Raw genomic sequence first — 19,556 nt, 5'->3', positions numbered from 1 at the left:
AAAGGTAGCCTGCAGCAATCGCTTATCTCAGGCAGCCCAGAAGGCCTCAGAACTGCAGTGAGAATGGATCGGCTCCATTATTTATTATTTTCACAAACATGATCATCTATCAACCAACAATAAGGTTTTACTTAAAAAAATATATATATACAGTATATTAAAATATTGTTAAATACAAAATTTTAGAACATATTTCCCTAAAATACAATGTAACTTTCGTTCTAAAGGCTGAATAAGTCTTTCTAAGCCATTACTTTGCTTTCAAACTATTAGCTTCAGAATGGAGTAGGTGTGCAGATTCTGGTGGATGACATCACCAGCTGGCCCGGGGCCTCCTCTATTCACGTATGCAGCATTGATGTCTAATTACAGGCCATACAGAGTAAGGGCGGGTTCACACTACGGAATTCGCGCGGACAGTGTCCGCGGAATTTCGTCAGCTGTCCGCCCGGACATCTAGGCGCCTTTCCGCCGGCCCCATAGACACCATTCTATGGGCCGGCGTATTCCGCTATACGCTGAAAGAAGTGTCATGAAAAGCGCGTGCCCGTGCGGGCGAACAGCTGACGGAGTTCTGCGGACATTGTCCGCGAGAATTCCGTAGTGTGAACCCGCCCTAAGGGTACTTTTACATGGAACGATAATGGGCCCAATCGGCCCTATCCAGCTGATTATCAATCCGATCGTTGTCATCGGGTGATCGTCGATATAGGTTCTGATCTAGCAGATCGTCGCTAGTTTACATTTCTCATCGGGCCTTCATCGGCCCGTGTAGTAGTACCCTAAGTAACATCTTGGCTATGGTCTCTCTTCTTCCAAAAACTGGATTTTTTTTCGGCCCAAAAAACTGACACTACTAAAAGCATCCCATGACATTCCATGTACCACACCACCAACAGGTATTGCACAGCTGGCCCATGTATCTCCAGTGCACCGCTATGTTTACCATGTACCTCCTGTGCATTCTAACATCATTAAGAAGCCTGCAACAGCTCCACTAGACCATTCCACATCACCCCATTAACCTATAGTGCGCTCCTACATCACAAAGAAGCATCCCACAATTCACTATGTATTTCCACTGCACATTAACTTTACTAACAAGCATAATACATGCCAACACTCCACATATATCTCCATTGCACTGTTTGTACTATGGTTAAGGCCCCAATACAACTGATGGCCAAACAACTGTCTCACCCCCATCCTCCCCCTTCCCCACACAGGAACGTTTGGCGGCACAGCTGAGCTATCCTGTGTTCTCTATAAGGGATGATTCCCTGTGAAATTTACCTCACACTAAACTGGAAGACATATCCCTTTTCACAAATTCTGTAAGGATTAGGAGATAGAATCTGATCGGTGGATGGATGATGTGCTATAACATGAACATAAAATGAACTATAATATTTTATGATCATCAAATATGGTATTTATGTCTGTGAATATTGTCAAACCTATTCAGCCAGCTCCAAAACCTGCAAATCATTATTTGTGCATCATCATTATCCATGCAGCAAACGTAATCCCAGCGCACTTCAGGGATGCCTTTAAATATGTACATTAATGGAGGAACATCCATAAAGTCAGATCTTATAACCGGAATCCATCACAGCAAATTCCACAGTAAGAACCCCACTCTGCTGCATGACTACTCATTAACTTACTGTATAAAGTCTTTCTTCCAACGCAAACCTTCTCATAATTCAGCTCGCCACATAGCAAGATGTCATTGTCATCTTTATGACTTAATGACCTGTGTGCAGCCTAGTTATGGGGGAGCTGCTGTGAGAAATGGAAACATTAGCCTTTATGAGAATCATTATGCAATCACTGCTGGGGCCTCTTGTGGATGGGGCTAATTCTTAGACATCTATTATTTATGTGCTGTTTGTTAAGAATTGGGTTATTAAGCCAATTATTTAGGTTGCTACTGTGCAACAAGAACATGCATTACATGAAATTCATATTTGCTGCACTGAGAAAAAAAATGGCAGCTTCAAATCATCATGGAGATGTGATCATTTACCATTCCTACATGGCAGTAAATAAGCACAGGGGTTGTCCAGGCTTAGAAAAAATATGTCTGCTTTCTTTCAGAACCAGCTCCCCTCCTGTCCTCAGTTTGTCAGTTGTCAGTTTTTTCAGCTCATTTGCATCAACATGAATGCAGCGGTACTGTAATACCACAGACAACCTGGAGACACATGTGGTGCTTTTTCTAAGCCTGGATAAGCCCTTGAAAGCAACTCTGTACCCACAATCTGATCCCCCTAAACCGCTTGTACCTTCGGATAGCTGCTTTTAATCCAAGATCTGTCCTGTGGTCCGTTCAAAAAGGTGATGCAGTTATTGTCCTAAAAAACAACTTTTAAACTTGCAGCCCGTGCCAAATGGGAGTATCTGTGCCCTAACTTTGCACCACCCCACCGTCCCTCCTCCCCACCCTCTTCATCATTAGAAATGCCACTGGAACATTTTCAACATGCTGAACATTGCACAGGTCCTTAACGATCCAGCCCATGTGCCGGGCTGCCACAGGTGGGGAATAGGAGGCAATCTGCCTGGAGCATTCCTAATGATGAAGAGGGTGGGGAGGAGGGATGGAGGGGTGGTGCAAAGTTAGTGTGCACGCACACTACGGAATTCCCGCATATAACCCGCGGCATATTCCGTTGCTCGTACACACACGCCACGGCGCGCATTTCCACCTGTGCCATAGACACTATTCTATGCACGGGCGGATTCTGCCGAAAGAATTGACATGTCACTTCTTTCAGCGGAATCTGCACGTGCAGAGAATAGTGTCTATGGGACGGGCAGAGATGCGCGCTGCCGCATGCGGGTATGAGCGACTGAATCCGCTGCGTGTTATACGTGGGAATTCCGTAGTTTGCACGCACCCCAAGGGCAAAGATATGCCCGTTTGGCACAGGCAGCAAGTTTAAAAAGTTTTTTAGGACAATAACTGCATCACCTGCCGAACGGACCGCAGGACAGATCTTGGATTAAAATCAGCTATCTGAAGGTACAAGCGGTTTGGGGGGGGGGGGGGTCAGATTGTGGGTACAGAGTCGCTTTAAGCGCAATGACAACTGCAAAGCATGATTTGTCAGATTTAACTGGTACAATTCAATGTTCCAAGTGACCACGGCTTGTAATAATGGATTCTAGATTATCGGTCTGTACGGCTATCGATTCTTTTCTCATGGAAAGCCTCATGCTAAATAGGGGGAAATTTTGCATTTATTTATGCCTGATTTAAAGCCTAAAAATATTTGCAAGGTTTTGCACACCCATTTGTGTACAAATTTGCACCTTTTGAAAGGTTTTTCTTTTCCTATGACTTCCTATACTGGGGTATTTCAGTAAAAAATGTTAAAGGTTTGGTGCGGCGTTTAACATTTATTCACTAAACACACATAATGCAGGTGCATGCTGCCATGGCTAAAATGCAGACAAAAAAAGGAAAAGTGCAACAGCAACCCGCAAGTGCTAGGACTTTCCATATATATTTCCTCCCCCCCCCCCCATCATATACAGCATGGGTCTCCAAACTGCGGCCCTCCAGCTGTTGTGAAACCACAACTCCCATCATGCCTGGACAGCTAAAGCATTGGATTTGCCTGTCCAGGCATGATGGGAAATGTAGTTTTGCAACAGCTGGAGGGCCGCAGTTTGGAGACCCATGATATACAGTATCTCGTAGGACCATCTGAAGTGACCTTAAAGCGAATCTGTACTGGTATGTAGCCACTCCAAAAGCACCAGTACTGTGTCGCAGAGATCCAGTGTCCGGATCAGGGTTGCCCTCTCTCACAGTGCCAGGCCACGCACTGGGAGAAAGGCCAACCTCTGAACCAGACAGCGGTTTGGGGGTGGCTACATGCCGGTACAGACTCATTTCAACGTGGTGAGATGATACACTATTTGATCAAACAGTTTGCTAAGCTCTTTAAAAAAAAATAGGATTAGTTTTTCCATTTCAAATATCTATAATCTATATTGTGATACAATTTGGGGGGGTATAAACATACCTAGCACTTGCAGGTTGCTGCACTTTGTTTTGTCTGTATTTTAGTCTGCAGTGTAAACAATGGTATTGGTGTGCTGGCCATTTTTTTTTTTTTTTTTACGTCAAGACATGTCAAACATTATTGATTGGAAAGGGTCTCACTGCTGAGACCAGCTGTGACCAGAATATATAATCAGCAGTGCAATCCTCCCCCTGGCTGGCCCTGCATACTGTCTATCAATTTTCATAGACTTCTATGAATACTCACAGACTGCATCGCACTGCCACTATCCCAGCTCAGCAGTGAGACCTGCTCTGATCAATAACTTTTGACAAGACTGATGACACGTCAAAAGTTAGTTTTAGTGACAGGTATGCATTAAAGACAGTAACCACCATATTGGAGACACACATTTTCTGTATTCCTTTTAAGAGTGTGTACAAAGGGTTGTGTGCTTAAAGCGACTCTGTACCCACATTCTAAACCCCCCAAACCACTTGTACCTTCGGATAGCTGCTTTTACTCCGAGACCTGTCCTGGGGTCTGTTTCGCAGGTGATGCAGTTATTGTCATAAAACAACTTTTAAAATTGCAGCCCTGTGCCCTAACTTTGCACCACCCCTCCGTCCCTCATCATCATTAGGAATGCTCCAGGCAGATTGCTTCCTATTCCTCACCTGTGTTACCACAGCACATGGGCTGGATCATTGAGACACCTGTGCAATGTTCAAACAGAAGTAAATGTTCCAGTGGCATTCCTAATGATGAAGAGGGTGGGGAGGAGGGACGGAGGGGGTGGTGCAAAGGTAGGGCACAGATACGCCCGTAGGGACGGAAGGGTGGTGCAAAGTTAGGGCACAGATACGCCCGTAGGGCATGGGGCTGCAATTTTAAAATAAATTTTTTATGACAATAACTGCATCACCTACCGAAGGACAGATCTGACCGCAGGACAGATCTTGAATTAAAAGCAGCTATCTGAAGGTACAAGCAGTTTGGGGGGGGGGGGGGCAGATTGTGGGTACAGAGTCGCTTTAATCATAGCCAACATAACGAAAGCCAGCATAACGAACACAGAGTCTAATGCCTGGTTTGGGCATGTCACCCCACCGGCCCCGGGGTGACACCATCACTGGGACGCAGATAGGTTTCCATAGCAGTAGTGGTCCTAATAAAAGGTCCTTAAGTATGCCATGCATTTGCATCTTCTCAGCTGTATCTCCAGCAAGGCTGGATAGATTACAGCATTATTACTGAGCATAATACAGTAGCAGTGAAGTTTATTATATTTGTAGATTGCGATTTGAGATTTGTAGATTGCATTTCAGATTCCTTTGAGAGACTAATAAAAGTTTTGCAAAAAATAGTATTTTCAGAGACATGACATGTGGTCTGAGTGTTTGGACCCATACTGATGGTCAGAATGATCAGGGAGAAGAACACGCTCAGTGCGGTCCTCTCCTGGTTCTGTGTCACATGATCAGTCAGGCTCTGACTGGCAGTCTATGTAAGTCTATGGCGTGCAACTGATTTGACACAGAGCGGGAACCTGACGGCGCTGCAGCGCGATGCTCTCCTGACTCGTTCTCACCACACGTCTAAACACTCAAAACCAGACCGATCAAAAATTTTTACATGTCAGTGACACTTAAATAAAAAATGCCTTCCCTTTTCCCCACATTTTCTTTTATATAAAACATAAAATTAAACACATTTATTATTGTCAACACATTCATAGCAACCTTAATAAAACTATTTCAATATTGACCTCACACAGTGAAAGCTATAAAAATTTTAAACCATGCCTGAATTGCTTGATTTTGAATCTGCCTCCAGTGGAAAAAAGTGATCGACAATCATTGCTACCCCAAAATAGTGCCCCCCACACACACACACACACTTTGATGACAACTGTGAAAACATGGGGGAAAAAAACAAAGACAAAACTGCTTGGTCATCCAGGAGATTTACAGCAGATAAAGAAAGCCCTTACATTCCTATGGCACTGCTGTCCCAATGGACTAAGCTTTATATATAATTAAAGGCAATCTGTAAGCTCTAGATCATGCTCAGCGTCACTTACCCCTACCTGCCCAGTATGATGCACAGGGTTAGTCTTCTAGCACTGTGTCCTATAGGTCAGGCAGGGAGGGAGGGAACTGCATGCTGCAGTTCACATGGCACCCTTAAACTAAACAGTGCAAGCGGGGTACAGGAATGTAATATATACTTGCCTGTCCCCATGCCTTTGCGAGCACTGCCTCACCACTTACGGATCCCTGCCGGCTTCCTGCAGTGTCACAACCGTACTCGGGATTGCCCACTCAGCCAGTCAGTTACTGGGACAGGACATCTCTGCAGTTACTGACTGGGTGAGTGGGCACTTCCCGCTGAGTTGTGATGTCACCGCAACCCGGAAGAAACTGGTGCCTGGTGGTGGTCAGTGAGCGCACTCCCCTGCTTGCACTGGATTTTTTGTTTTTGAAGGAGTTCACCTTTAAACACTTGGGCTCTGGGCATTATTTAAAGCTGATAGAGCCACTTTAACAATTGCAAATACAATGGAAAGGTGTGCTAATAAAGAGCAGAACCTACCTATAGATTTTGCAAAAATCCTTCTCAATAATATACCCATCATTTTATATTGTAAATCAATTCTATTTATTAAGTCAAGTTTCATGGGGAAAAAAATGAAATTTTTACATATGTTTGCACAATACTTTTTATTTTATTTTTTTGCAATTTAGTAAAAATTTCAAAAGTGAACAAAAAAATACTGTATAAAACACAGTGGACATTAAATTGACAGTAGTATTAGATTTAATTTGCTGCGCTTCTGCTTTGCTTACCACATCATGACATACTGTGGAGAGGTTCAGTGCATTTCTGCTCAAACATTACAATTAAAAAATAAAACTGGGCATTTTCCTGAAACCTAACCACACAAAAATAAAGAAATAAAATTAAAAAAAAAATACACATTTTAAAAGGATCTATCACATTGACAAAGCTACGAATAAACCACCCTGTTCAAAATCAAAAATCCTTTTAATCCCACCTTATCCATCAAAGAAATGCATTCAATTACTTTCAAAACTACAATTGTTTTAATTTTTGTTTTCTTTTTCTATTTTTTTTTTTATTTATTTATTTTTTTAGATTGTTTGAGAATTCTTTATAGTCTCCTATCTACCAGACTGGGATTTCATGTACAAAATTGTTTCTAAAGTGTTGTACAAAAAGATGTAAGTTTCTGTTTGGAAAAAAACAAACAAACCAAAAAACCCCACACACTGTACAATTCTAAAAGGAAGAAATTGTGTTCTTGTTTTTCTTTATACCTTGCTGGCATGTCAAGATGAGAATGGATGTGTAAACTTTCTATTCTATCATTAACTATCTGCCAGACATAAAACTACCTAAGTCTTTACGTGTTTAAAGCCAAATCAGAAAGAACTGAATAAGACCAAAGTCATACAGACAAAAATATCCATCTTGTTGCCAATACCATGGCCACTGATGTCCTTGGAAGTAAAGAAATTAGAAGGCTCTTGGTAATGCCCATACAAAGACATGCATAGCACTGGATGCATGAAGTGTTATATTCATTCTCCTCCATATTAGAACGATGGTATAAAATACACTGATTTTAGACACGGGAACGGTAGAAAAGTCATTTGTTGGATCTAGTGACAGTGGATAAACATAATATAATTTTACCTTCTTACCCAGAATTAGTAGTTATTCATTCAGTGGCTTCATGCTGAGGACACTACCGATCAGTAGAGGTCAGACAAAAGACCATATCTTCCTACTACAGCACACAAGCAAGTCTAAAGAAACTACTTCATGAATTTCTTGCAAGCTACCAATCTTACAATAGGCTTGTTTTTATTAAAACACGTGCCTAAAATTCTTGTGACTTGGGACTACCGCTGACTTTTCCAAGAAGGGACAACAGAAAGTACAAAAACCCCCCAAAAAACATGATACAAGGAGTCCTGATGTCCGAAGTGGCTGTAGATTTAATACATCTGTAGTCAGCTTGCAGAACATTCAAGTCTGTGAAATTGTAAGCTCATTGTAAGAAAAAAATGTGTGAGCACTTCAACCATCTCGGGTCATAAGACATTTAGTAAGGAAAATGCAGATGGATACTTCTTTCAGCTAATGAAAGCATCTCCCGAAAAAAATAGATATATATTTCAGTCGCCTTTATACACCAATTCCTCGGTTATCCTGAGTATGTCACTTAAACAATAATGTCTTCGTTTACAGTTGAAAAAACCCAAAACAAGATTTATAATACAAAGTAACATATCCATATTGCAATTATCTGTTTGTTTTTTACAATTGCACATAGACTTATGCTTGTACATAATTACATGTCTGCATATAACAAAGTATGTACATTGGCAGGAGATGTTCTCCAATGCTGAAGTGGCCTCTACCTTCCTAGCCTTCATTGGCAGTTCGGGGGAAAAAAAGACAGGTATTGTCTTCAGCGAAGATTCAGTAAAGACAATTTCACTAAAAGTGAACTGGAACTGAAGAGAATGAAGGGGGGGGCATAAAAACAAGTGGTAACAATTTTTAATATTTTATGCCATTAGAGAAGTTAAAAAGAATTTCTTAAAAATTTCTGGTTAATTTCTTCATCAGGAGACTGTCGTTAAACTGTGTTAAAGGGAAATGTGTTAAGGAACTCCTCCTGTTATTATGTGATGAAAAGTTCTTGACTTCGCCTCACGACAGGATCCAATTCATCTTCGTAATACGGGAACAGTGACGATTTGTAGGTATTTCTTTGGAGTGAATCTTTCCCATGGTAGGCACTAGGAAGAACCAAAGGCAAAAAAGCTGCAGTTAACGTCTCATGTGACCCATCTGGTATGTTTCCCGTGGTCTCTGGCGTGGAGGTTGTTGAGTTGTTTGTGGTGGCCGCCTTCTCTTCAATGTGCCTGGAATAAAGAAAATATGTTAAAATACACAGTAAATAAAAAATTTGGAACAGCATAGTGGTTTGTTATCTACACAAAATTTAAAAGGACACTCCCATCAAATAGTAGTATTTGTTTTAAAATTAGTATTCATGGAATTTTTTCTTTTAATTTATTTCAGCACTACTATGCACTTGAAAATAAGATTGCAAGTCTTGTAGTTCTCAAAGCAGCCATCAGTCAGGCTCATTACTAGCAGGGGAAACTACTGTCACTTTCCTGCTGCTGTGATGAGAAGACGTTATCTGTAAGGTAGTCCACATAGTAAAAATGGATGGGGATTGGCATGACAAAATGTTGCAGTGACAGCTCAATTGTTCTCTTTATAAGTTTTAACATGGCTCAGACAAAGTGTGCTCTTTTTAGTTCCAAAGGGGCAATGTTTCCACGGTATGCTTATACAGTGAAATACACAACAGTGGTCTTTTACATATATACACGTCAGGAGCTTTTCCCAACATGTGTGTCAAACAGTCCAATAGCATAAAGTGAAATTAATACAGCGCAGGAGTCCAGGGACCGCGGAGCAGGAAGGGGTAGTGAGGGGCGCTCTGCCAGGCCACCTGGAGGTCCGGACACTTTCCTGATGTGCATCAGGAAAGCGTCCGGAGCTCGGGTGCTCCCATAGGCTTCTATGGGAGCATCCGGACCAGGTTTCCGGATGAAAATAGGACAGGATCTAAAAAATCCTGACCTATTTTCCGGAACGGACAACCTTCCGGAAAAATCCGGAAGGGTGTCCGTATCTAATGCAAGTCTATGGGTCCGGAAATCTGGGCAGATTTTCCGGACGTGTGAAGGGGGCCTTAGTAGGATTCCCTTTGTTGACCACAGTAAAGAATCATTGCTTTAGTAAATTGAAAGCTGAGTATTATGAGAGATAAAAGGTGAGTGTCGACTGGTTGCCATGTTCTACAAATCTTAGGAGAATCTTAGGATAAGATTAATTGATAAATGTCCCTCAATGGCTTTCTATTTCTACTTACCCGGTAGAGGCTTTGGTGGAGGTAACTTGGGGTTGCTACTTGGTGTATGTACACTGCATATCTTAATAAACCCAGCCATCAACATTATCAATGCTATTCCCATTAGGAGAACAGCCCACCAGTGTGCCTAGAAGACAAGAAAGCAAAGTCATTAAACCGCAAAATACACTGTATATGTACATGAGTTATACATGATCAGGGTAAATTATTCACTTCTATAGCTAACAGTTGCTATAGATAAATGCACACATCACTGTAGAAAATTTACATCAATGAGAAACCACCGTAAACAAAAAATTTGTACACATAAAGCAAATCTGTAGGCACTGACAACGCCTCCTGCCCCCAAACCGCTGCATTGCCAGCAACAATCCATGTCTGGTCCTGGGGCCCACTTCTCTCCACGTGCCCACTTCTCTCCACGTGCTGGTACTTGCGTAAAAAAAGGAACTTTTAGTTGGGTGTCAAAGAGGCGGGGCCTAGATGGGGGGTCGTGGTGCCTACAGATGCTCTTTAAGAGCATAGGGAGTTGTATGAAAAATGCATATAGGGTTGGGGGGATTGTAAAACTTATATTTACCTACCCCAAACCCGCACAGCTGCTGTGCCAACACTTCTGGCCCCCATCAGTAACGACTACTTCCTGGTTCTTGGTGGCACAACCTACCCACACGAACTGCTCCATTCAGCCAATCACTGGACACAGTGATGTCCCGCCTTAGTCAGTGAATGGCTGAGCAAGCATTTCTTGTGGGGAAAATGCATTGAGAGGAACCAGGAAGTATCAGTGTCAAGTGAGAACCAGACTAGTTAGAGCAAAGGCGGCTTGGGGTGGATGAATATAGCTTTCATTTTTAAAAGATGCCCAGCCATATATAAATTTAATCCAGAAACAAACCCTTAAAAACAAGATTTAATTTGAATTATTGCTTGCTTAGTTTTATACAACCGTCACTAAATCTGGCACTTTATTTGTCTACAACCTCCTACAGAGACTTTGTACAGTCTATTCAAAAGGAGATTTACAAAATCATAGAAAGGAAGAGAAGTAATAGGCTTTGGATACGGCAGCTTTGGGACACATAACTTTCAGTTAAAAAAATTACACTACACGTCTCTCACAGATGTTTGATACGTGGCAATCTGGCTTTTAGTCAGGATTTAGAAAAATGACTTACAAAAAACACATGTGAAAAGAAGCTGTCTGGTTTGGGAGCCATTTTCAAGTTATTCTGAGAAAGGTCTCATTCACAAGGCCGTAGTAAGACCCATAATTACCCGCTCTACGGTTTTGCATCCGTAGTTGTCCACAGTTCATGGACCTCTGCATAGACAGATCGTGATCAAGGGGGCCATTGAGATGTATGGCTCAGTAGTGTAGTCTGCAATTATGGGCAGGTGAATGAGGCCTTAAAGTGATTCTGCTAAGAGTTTTGTACTGTCCCAGCCATGGGCAGCATGAGATAGAAATTGGCTCCCTTAACAGACACCAAAAAGATGGTATGAAAGCAGCCTAACTCTAAAATACTGAAGCATTTTAAAGAAATTATACTTTTACAAAAGTTAGTGAAAGGAGTCTCCAAGTAGTCTCACCAATGTGGTGGATCCATCTATGCAACTCCATCTCCCCCACCCCAGATATACAGAAAGAGGGTGAGCAGTTAAAACTATAATAGTTATATATTTGGCCCATTTAATTTAAGAGTGCAAAGCGAATATATAAGTTGTACACATTTGAACCCTTTTCTTAAAATTTTTTGTGTGTGTCTTGAAATTCATACATACCACAATCCATTCCGCAATGTTCTCATAAAGCTCTGGGTTGAAAATGGCCTTTTTCAACCTTGCTAATGGACCATCAGCATCAACCAATCGACAGCGCATGAACACATCACAGTATCCTTTAAATTCATTGCAAGGTGACCCGGGCTGCAGAGTAATAGTTTTCCCTTTGAAGTAAGCTCGCCATACCTCTGAACCAGTACTGGCACACGTGTGGAGCTTCACTACAAGTATAAAAAGAATACTAGTTAAATCAAAAATAGTAAATATTTTCTAATGTAAACTAGAATCTTTACAACTAAAATCGGCCATGAAGTACAGAGCCGGAGAGTGATGACGTATAGAGTAGGACTATTACTGGGAATACGAGTGAAAGAGCAACAGTGCCACACTTGTGCACATTTTGTGTGAGGTTTGTGTGTAAATGAATGGAGCTGTATTGTTATACGAAACATAACCTGAGGACAGGTGTGGCGCTGCTTCTAGTAGATTGTTTGGGTGGCTCTTTGATTTCACACTGTCGGCCACACATTCTCCCATTTACACGGGCAACCTGCAGCCGATAAAAAGGAATTGAATGCTAGCATAAAATCATTTTAGAGGGTATGATAGCTGATTCTTTCACACTGGCCAATTATGAGGGATGAAGGCTCCACTAAGCTATCACCCCGCCAATAATTGGACAGTGTAAAGTAGCCTTAATTTTTTAATTTACTGCTGGTTTCAAGATCTCTATAACTGTGGCACAGATTGTCCCACATAAGGGAATGTCCATAGTTTTTGGGGATCCGTAATTTCTATTTATGAAATGTCTAACGTCTGCAAATTTGAAGGAATATTGATAACTCTTTTAAACACCATTTCAACTTATCACCTTCCTCTTTTTTGCTGATCTACAAAAAAATATGGATTACAGATGCATTATGGAATCATTTTTTTACAGATTGCAGATGCAGATATGATATAAGGACCTGAAAAACTGCTCAACATATGAATGTAGCCTTAGGGTGTTGTTTGCGATCCTTCATTTGAATTTCCAGTTCTTTGTATTAGTGGAAATTAAGGCCTTAAAGTAAAACTAGAAGTCCCCTCAGCAAGAAACATTTGGAGGTTAGAATGCATGACAGGCTGTACAACGTCTGTTAGGATTCTATCTATACAAACAACAGATCTTCAAATAGCTGGTGACTGCCTACTGACGTACTGTCCAATTAATAGATACAGCAAGCCATGGAGGAAAATTGTTAATGCACTGACAAATAGTGCAGCCTTCTGTGATGTTCTAGAGAAGGAAGAGAATTTGTCAAACAAAATCACGGTAGTAAAAGAATAGATGTTGGTACCACTAGTTCTCTTTTTTTCAGGGTCACTGTAAATGACTTTTAGCCCAGTAAGCCATTTTTCAGAGATTTTCAGTACTATACAATATTTTAACAGTAACGCAGATCAAAGTCTTGCAATCAGAGGTATCAAAATGAAAAAAAATCCTCAATTTGCCTTCACACTAAAGACTCACTTTTTTCCATACAGCAGACATGACACAATTCCTTATCATCTTTTCCGTCAGTACTGGCACAGGTGCACTCTTCCAAGCCATACTTCTCACAGATAGATCCAGCACATTGCTGTGTAAGAAACGGAATACGGACGCAGGTTAAACATTAATAAGGAATATACTGAGTCTTGGGGTGCACCTAGTATGCAGTCTGGGTGTAATGTACCAGATAAACAGGGAACTGTAAGGGTGGTATTACACGAAGCGATTATCGTTCAAATAATCGTTCAATCGGTCGTATTTGAACGATTATCTTTAAGTGTAATAGTAGACAACGATTAAACGACGAACGATTGGTCGTTGGTCGTTTAATAGGTTTTGGATCTATTTTTATCGTTTGTCTTTTACACATCGTTCGCACATCGTTCGTTTGAATAAGATGTCGTTAGCCGTTCCCTGTTCATTCGCAAATTGAAAGGGGAGTCTTCTTGTTATTTGTTGCTCCAATTCAACTGATAATCTTTCCGTGTAGTAAAACGAACGATTATTAGGCAACCGCTATTGCGATCGTTGGAGATTGTTTATCGTTAATCGTTAATTGAAAAAAATCGCTTCGTGTAATACCACCCTAAGTCAGATGACAGGTTGGATTTTTCTGTTACGTTACAATATCATTTGAATTTCTTATTTAAAATTTAATATGTTAGAGGTAAAAACCTACAAATAGCATTTTGTACTGATCATTGGTTACAGCATATGTTAAAGTCCAGAGCTACACTCACAATTCTTTTGGACTTAGACCTAGTATTTCCCTCTATTGTCCAAGATATGCATATAGCTTTCTCTGGCGAGTCCCATTCTGGGTAGAACAGCTGTTGCTGCACAGATATCAGATGTAGGAAAGACCTAATTGTAACACTGCATTTACAAACTTAAAGAGGTACTCCAGTGATGAAAATGTTTTGAGCCCTTCTGTGCAACAAACATTACCTAACCACATTCCCTGGGTGTCCTCAAGCGCTGTCTTCGGGTCCCCCGCTAAACGAACCTGTGGCCACTCAGCCAGTCTCGGAAGTGGTGGTGAAATCGTTCAGCAGGGGACCTGAAGACACTGCAGGAGGGCACGGGTGAGCACGATGAAGTAAGAAGTGCATATATATTATATTGTATGGAAGGAAAGCAATATATTAAGTTTTAATTTAAGTTTCGCTGAAGCACCTTCATCCTCTGCGCTGTTCCCATGCAGTTTAAAAGTAATCCAGTGTACGGTACGGTAGTTTGGACAATTGCCCTGCACCCAGAGCGCAGATCTGCCTCTTCTAATGATTATTAGTGTAGCTGGCTGGCAGGGGTGGAGCAGTGCTCCAAATTCCCTTAACAGACACAGGAGTGCATTAAAACTGCAGAACGGTGCAGAGGATGAAAGTAAGAGACTTACCTTCAGCCTCAGTGCACTGTATGCAATAGGGAACTATGAGCAGGTTAGCTTTGTCTAATATCTTTATCAGGGCGTCAACTCCGCCTAGGGCAGGGTATACAGGGAGAAGGGAGTATAGGGGGAAATAGGTCCTGCCCCTCATCATTGACCTGAGTCCCTCCCCGATACCCGGACCCACATACTATGGGGGTACACACATCAGGGTTCCTTTAGTGTATTGCGTTATCGTGGCATATCCATTTTTTGCAACCACTGTGATCACAGTTTTGGTTGGAGGATATCATTGTTTGTTTTGTTTTGTGACTTTTTAGCGGAATTGTTTATATTAAAAGTTAAGTTTTAGAATTCCCTATTCCTTTTGCATTAGCTTTGTCTAACTAGCTGATTATTCCCCTTTAATAATGAGAGTGAAGACAAGAAAACTAGCAGTGGAGGTTAACAGTTAATCTAAAATAGGTACAAAAAAAGTAATCCGATATTTACCCCCTTGATGCAGACTTGGGTTTCACGGTTACACTCAGTCAAGTTTTCACGAGGTTCAGATGGAGGACATTGTGCAGAAACACCATTGCAGGTTCCCATCTTTGCACAGTCTGATTCTTCACGACATTTCTGAGTTTTGCTTTTGAAGACACACTGTGCTGTACAGCAAGGGCCCTGGCTGGGACTGAAACACCATGTAGGTATTAAGTAGGATGCATGATTGCCATTTAAAAACTTTTTAGAGCGCCACCTCCGAAATTCTAAAATATATGCACAGAAAAGCCCCTCAAAGCAGATCTGTCACCCCAAATGAGCAGCTAAAACCAGCAGTACATTTAGATGTTTTTTTGTTTTCATCAGACCACGTTAATTAGTAAAGTGGTAACAAACAAACAGGTATGGCCAGTTTGTACAAGGACTGTAAGGACTGTAAGGGTGCCTTTACACACAGATTTATATGACAGATTTTGGAAGCCAAAAGAGCAGAAATTACATACAAAGACACACAGCTTACATCCAGAATGAAATGTATACAGGTATTCGGGTGATAAGAGATTCAAACTTTTTTACTGAAAATCAAGCACGCAATTAATAAAAAGTATGACATGTTTCATTAAGACCTATCTAGGATGTGTTGCCAGTTCTAGCCATGCATTTGGAGTGACAGATTCGCTGTAACCTATTACCTTGCAGAACGGTTTATAGAACAGAACATCCTTAACTTCTTATTTTAATATGATCTGTAATTTCCTCATCTGTGCAGTCAACTAATAATGCCCATAAACCACAATCAAATTTATGACTTTTGACTATTGCTGGTGAATTGGCTAATTTGTTCATTTTTTTTTTGTTGTTGCCAGCGCGCTTCTTTACGTTAAAGCACTGAGGGGTCATTCACAAGGTCTCAGAATACCGTCTGTACATGGACAGAATTCTACAGATGTGTGAATGACCCCTTACCCAGCAATAGCAATATTTTAGAAGATTTATATAAATGTGTTTTCCTGGGTGAAACCAAACTGTTAACAGTCTTATTAGTTATATATAATACATGTTATGTTTGGAGCAAAGCAAAAATTTTGCTCAAAATAATTAATTTCACAACACGAGGTAATCAAAACATGTATAATGAATGAAAAATGTCATGCTTTACAGTTCCTACAACATTATGGAAATAGAAATGCTTAATCATACTGACAGCTCAATGCCAATCTGTGGCTATTGTGACTCTATGCCCACACTGTTCGAAGTTTACGAGACTCATTAGGCGCACACATACCTGCAGCCTTTTCCAGGTCTTAATTTACACTTCTTGTCTTCTTGCTGGTTAGCATCATAGCAGCACTCTTCTTTACACTGATCACTGTAGCCACAATCACACTCCTCTCCTTGCTCAACCAGACCATTACCACAAATGGGCTGACCAGACTCTGTAACACATACATTATACTTCAGTTCAGGAAAAAATATAAACCCTGCATCCAGATTATTCAATTATATCCTATTATATCATAGTCAGCCGCACAATAGCAATGATTTAAATACCCGCAACAAAATATGTGACTGGCCGAAGAACTAGAGATTTCTCATCAGTTGGCAGATTGCCGGCCCTTTTACATGGGCTGATTATCAGCAGTGAGAGTTCCTGCCTGGAAATAAACAGCCCACGTAAAAGGAACCTTAGCCTAAAGTCTGTCCACAGCACATCTGCAAATGGCTGCAAATAGTGTATGGCTATACGTGGCTAATTAAACACAAAAAGAAACACAAATGCACTGCAGTTCCCGATTGTTTAACTTGGGAACTGTAATAAGGGAGCACAAAGCATAGCCAGAGCTGTAAAATAATAAAGGACATCTTTTTCTGAATAATAAGGGTTTAACAGGAACCCCAGTGGACGCTGAGAATGAAGTGTCCCTAGCCACTGGCAATGCAAGGAACTTCCTTCAATTGAACCTGGACGACATCCCTTTCGACATACCCCGAGCAATTATCAGTTCTCTGTGATATTAAAAGCCTATATAAAAGCACAACAAACTGGTAGATTACATAAAGGTCTTAATGGCATCATCATCATCCATCCATCAAGTCCTGAAGAAAATAAGCCAAACTAATATTTTTATGTTTTGCAAATGTGCAACCTTCTAGAAATGTACCATAGAACAAAGAAATAATTAATGAAAATATACATACCGACAAAACATAAATTCCTTTTCTTTTCCAAGACCTGACTTATATTGCGGACACTGCAAATTGAGAACTTATTGTTGTTAAGCTTGTCCCCAGACGTTGCTCTGGCATACATGATAAAGTTGCCATTCTCCTTAAATCCCACATTCTTAGACTCTCCTGGTGTGCATTCAGAGCCAGAATCATGCTGGGGAAATAGACAACATGTGAGCATCTTAATAAAAATGATTCTTAGATATCTGGTAATGCTTTCTTCAGAGAAATATAAAAGTGAAACATCTAAGAGCACCATGGAATAAGTCAAGACATTTAGGTACAATGAGGATGTAGGAAGCCGTTCCAAGAAACAAAAGCTTTATAGTCCTATTTTCCAAAGCTTCTGGCAGGTATGAAGGAAGTACAGCTTTATCATCCATAAACTGCTGCTTATGATCAAAACTAACATCTTCTACGCACCAAAAAATGCAGTAAGCAAAGCTGAAGAAAAGACTAAATGGAGCAAAGCTTAGAAGAGATGAAATACTATGGTTTTTCAACAGCCATAATGAAGATTTGGGGGTATAGATTTATTTATTTTTGAGCAATATAAGAGCGCGAAAGACCACCAATATGTATAGTTAGTCTCATTAGCTACTAACACTCTTATTATTTACTGTAAGGATTTTCTTATTGTGTGTACGTATGTAAGGTACTGTGTGTACGTTCAGTGTGTGTATATGTAATAAACTGCCATGTGTGCAGAATGTGTATATGTATGTATGGTGTGTAATCGTCTGTACAGCGTGTATATATGTGCGTACAGTGGTACCATGGCTCTCGAACTTAATTGGTTCAGGAAGGCAGTCTGAGAACCGAGCAGCGTTTTCCCATAGGAAATAATGTAAATGTTTTTAATTTGTTCCAGCACCCACTAATAATTACCTACAGTACCCATATATAACATTGAAAAGTACCCAGTTTAATCTCTACAGGACATTACAGAGCAGCCCTATATACTGTACAGGACATTACAGAGCAGCCCTATATACTGTACAGGACATTACAGAGCAGCCCTATATACTGTACAGGACATTACAGAGCAGCCCTATATACTGTACAGGACATTACAGAGCAGCCCTATATACTGTACAGGACATTACAGATAAGCCCTATATACTGTACAGGACATTACAGAACAGCCCTATATACTGTACAGGACATTACAGAACAGCCCTATATACTGTACAGGACATTACAGAGCAGCCCTATATACTGTACAGGACAATACAGAGCAGCCCTATATACTGTACAGGACATTACAGAGCAGCCCTATATACTGTACAGGACATTACAGAGCAGCCCTATATACTGTACAGGACATTACAGAGCAGCCCTATATACTGTACAGGACATTACAGAGCAGCCCTATATACTGTACAGGACATTAGATAACAGCCCTATATACTGTACAGGACATTACAGAGCAGCCCTATATACTGTACAGGACATTACAGAACAGCCCTATATACTGTACAGGACATTACAGAACAGCACTATATACTGTACAGGACATTACAGAACAGCACTATATACTGTACAGGACATTACATAACAGCACTATATACTGTACAGGACATTACAGAGCAGCCCTATATACTGTACAGGATATTACAGAGCAGCACTATATACTGTACAGTACATTACAGAGCAGCACTATATACTGTACAGGACATTACAGAGCAGCCCTATATACTGTACAGGATATTACAGAGCAGCACTATATACTGTACAGTACATTACAGAGCAGTCCTATATACTGTACAGTACATTACAGAGCAGCACTATATACTGTACAGGACATTACAGAGCAGCCCTATATACTGTACAGGACATTACAGAGCAGCACTATATACTATACAGGACATTACAGAGCAGTCCTATATACTGTACAGGACATTACAGAGCAGCACTATACTGTACAGGACATTACAGAACAGCACTATATACTGTACAGGACATTACAGAGCAGCACTATATACTGTACAGGACATTACAGAACAGCACTATATATTGTACAGGACATTACAGAATAGCACTATACTGTACAGTAAATTATACACAAGAAACACTCAACAAAACCAGCAATTATAGTACAGTAGTCACTAACTCCTCACTCATCCTTAAAGG

At 40.8% G+C, this 19,556-nt stretch overlaps 1 protein-coding gene across 1 annotated transcript in view; it reads right to left on the bottom strand.

The window, feature by feature from the left end:
• Positions 1-6,653: 6,653 nt before the first annotated feature.
• ADAM10 (ADAM metallopeptidase domain 10) overlaps positions 6,654-19,556 on the bottom strand; it is a 125,388-nt gene continuing 112,485 nt past the window's right edge. The window contains exons 10-16 of the mRNA XM_069982269.1: positions 17,394-17,577; positions 16,480-16,630; positions 15,201-15,384; positions 13,301-13,409; positions 11,788-12,008; positions 10,003-10,129; positions 6,654-8,977 (exon numbers count right to left, since the gene is read on the bottom strand). Of these exons, the coding sequence (XP_069838370.1) occupies positions 8,883-8,977; positions 10,003-10,129; positions 11,788-12,008; positions 13,301-13,409; positions 15,201-15,384; positions 16,480-16,630; positions 17,394-17,577 (1,071 nt within the window). The 3' untranslated portion in view covers positions 6,654-8,882. The remainder of the gene's footprint in view (positions 8,978-10,002; positions 10,130-11,787; positions 12,009-13,300; positions 13,410-15,200; positions 15,385-16,479; positions 16,631-17,393; positions 17,578-19,556) is intronic.

Source organism: Dendropsophus ebraccatus, chromosome 1, assembly GCF_027789765.1.
Source record: "Dendropsophus ebraccatus isolate aDenEbr1 chromosome 1, aDenEbr1.pat, whole genome shotgun sequence".
Taxonomy (NCBI): domain Eukaryota; kingdom Metazoa; phylum Chordata; class Amphibia; order Anura; family Hylidae; genus Dendropsophus; species Dendropsophus ebraccatus.
The sequence above is the reverse complement of the archived record's forward strand: the minus strand, read 5'-3'. Positions and strand labels throughout refer to the sequence as shown.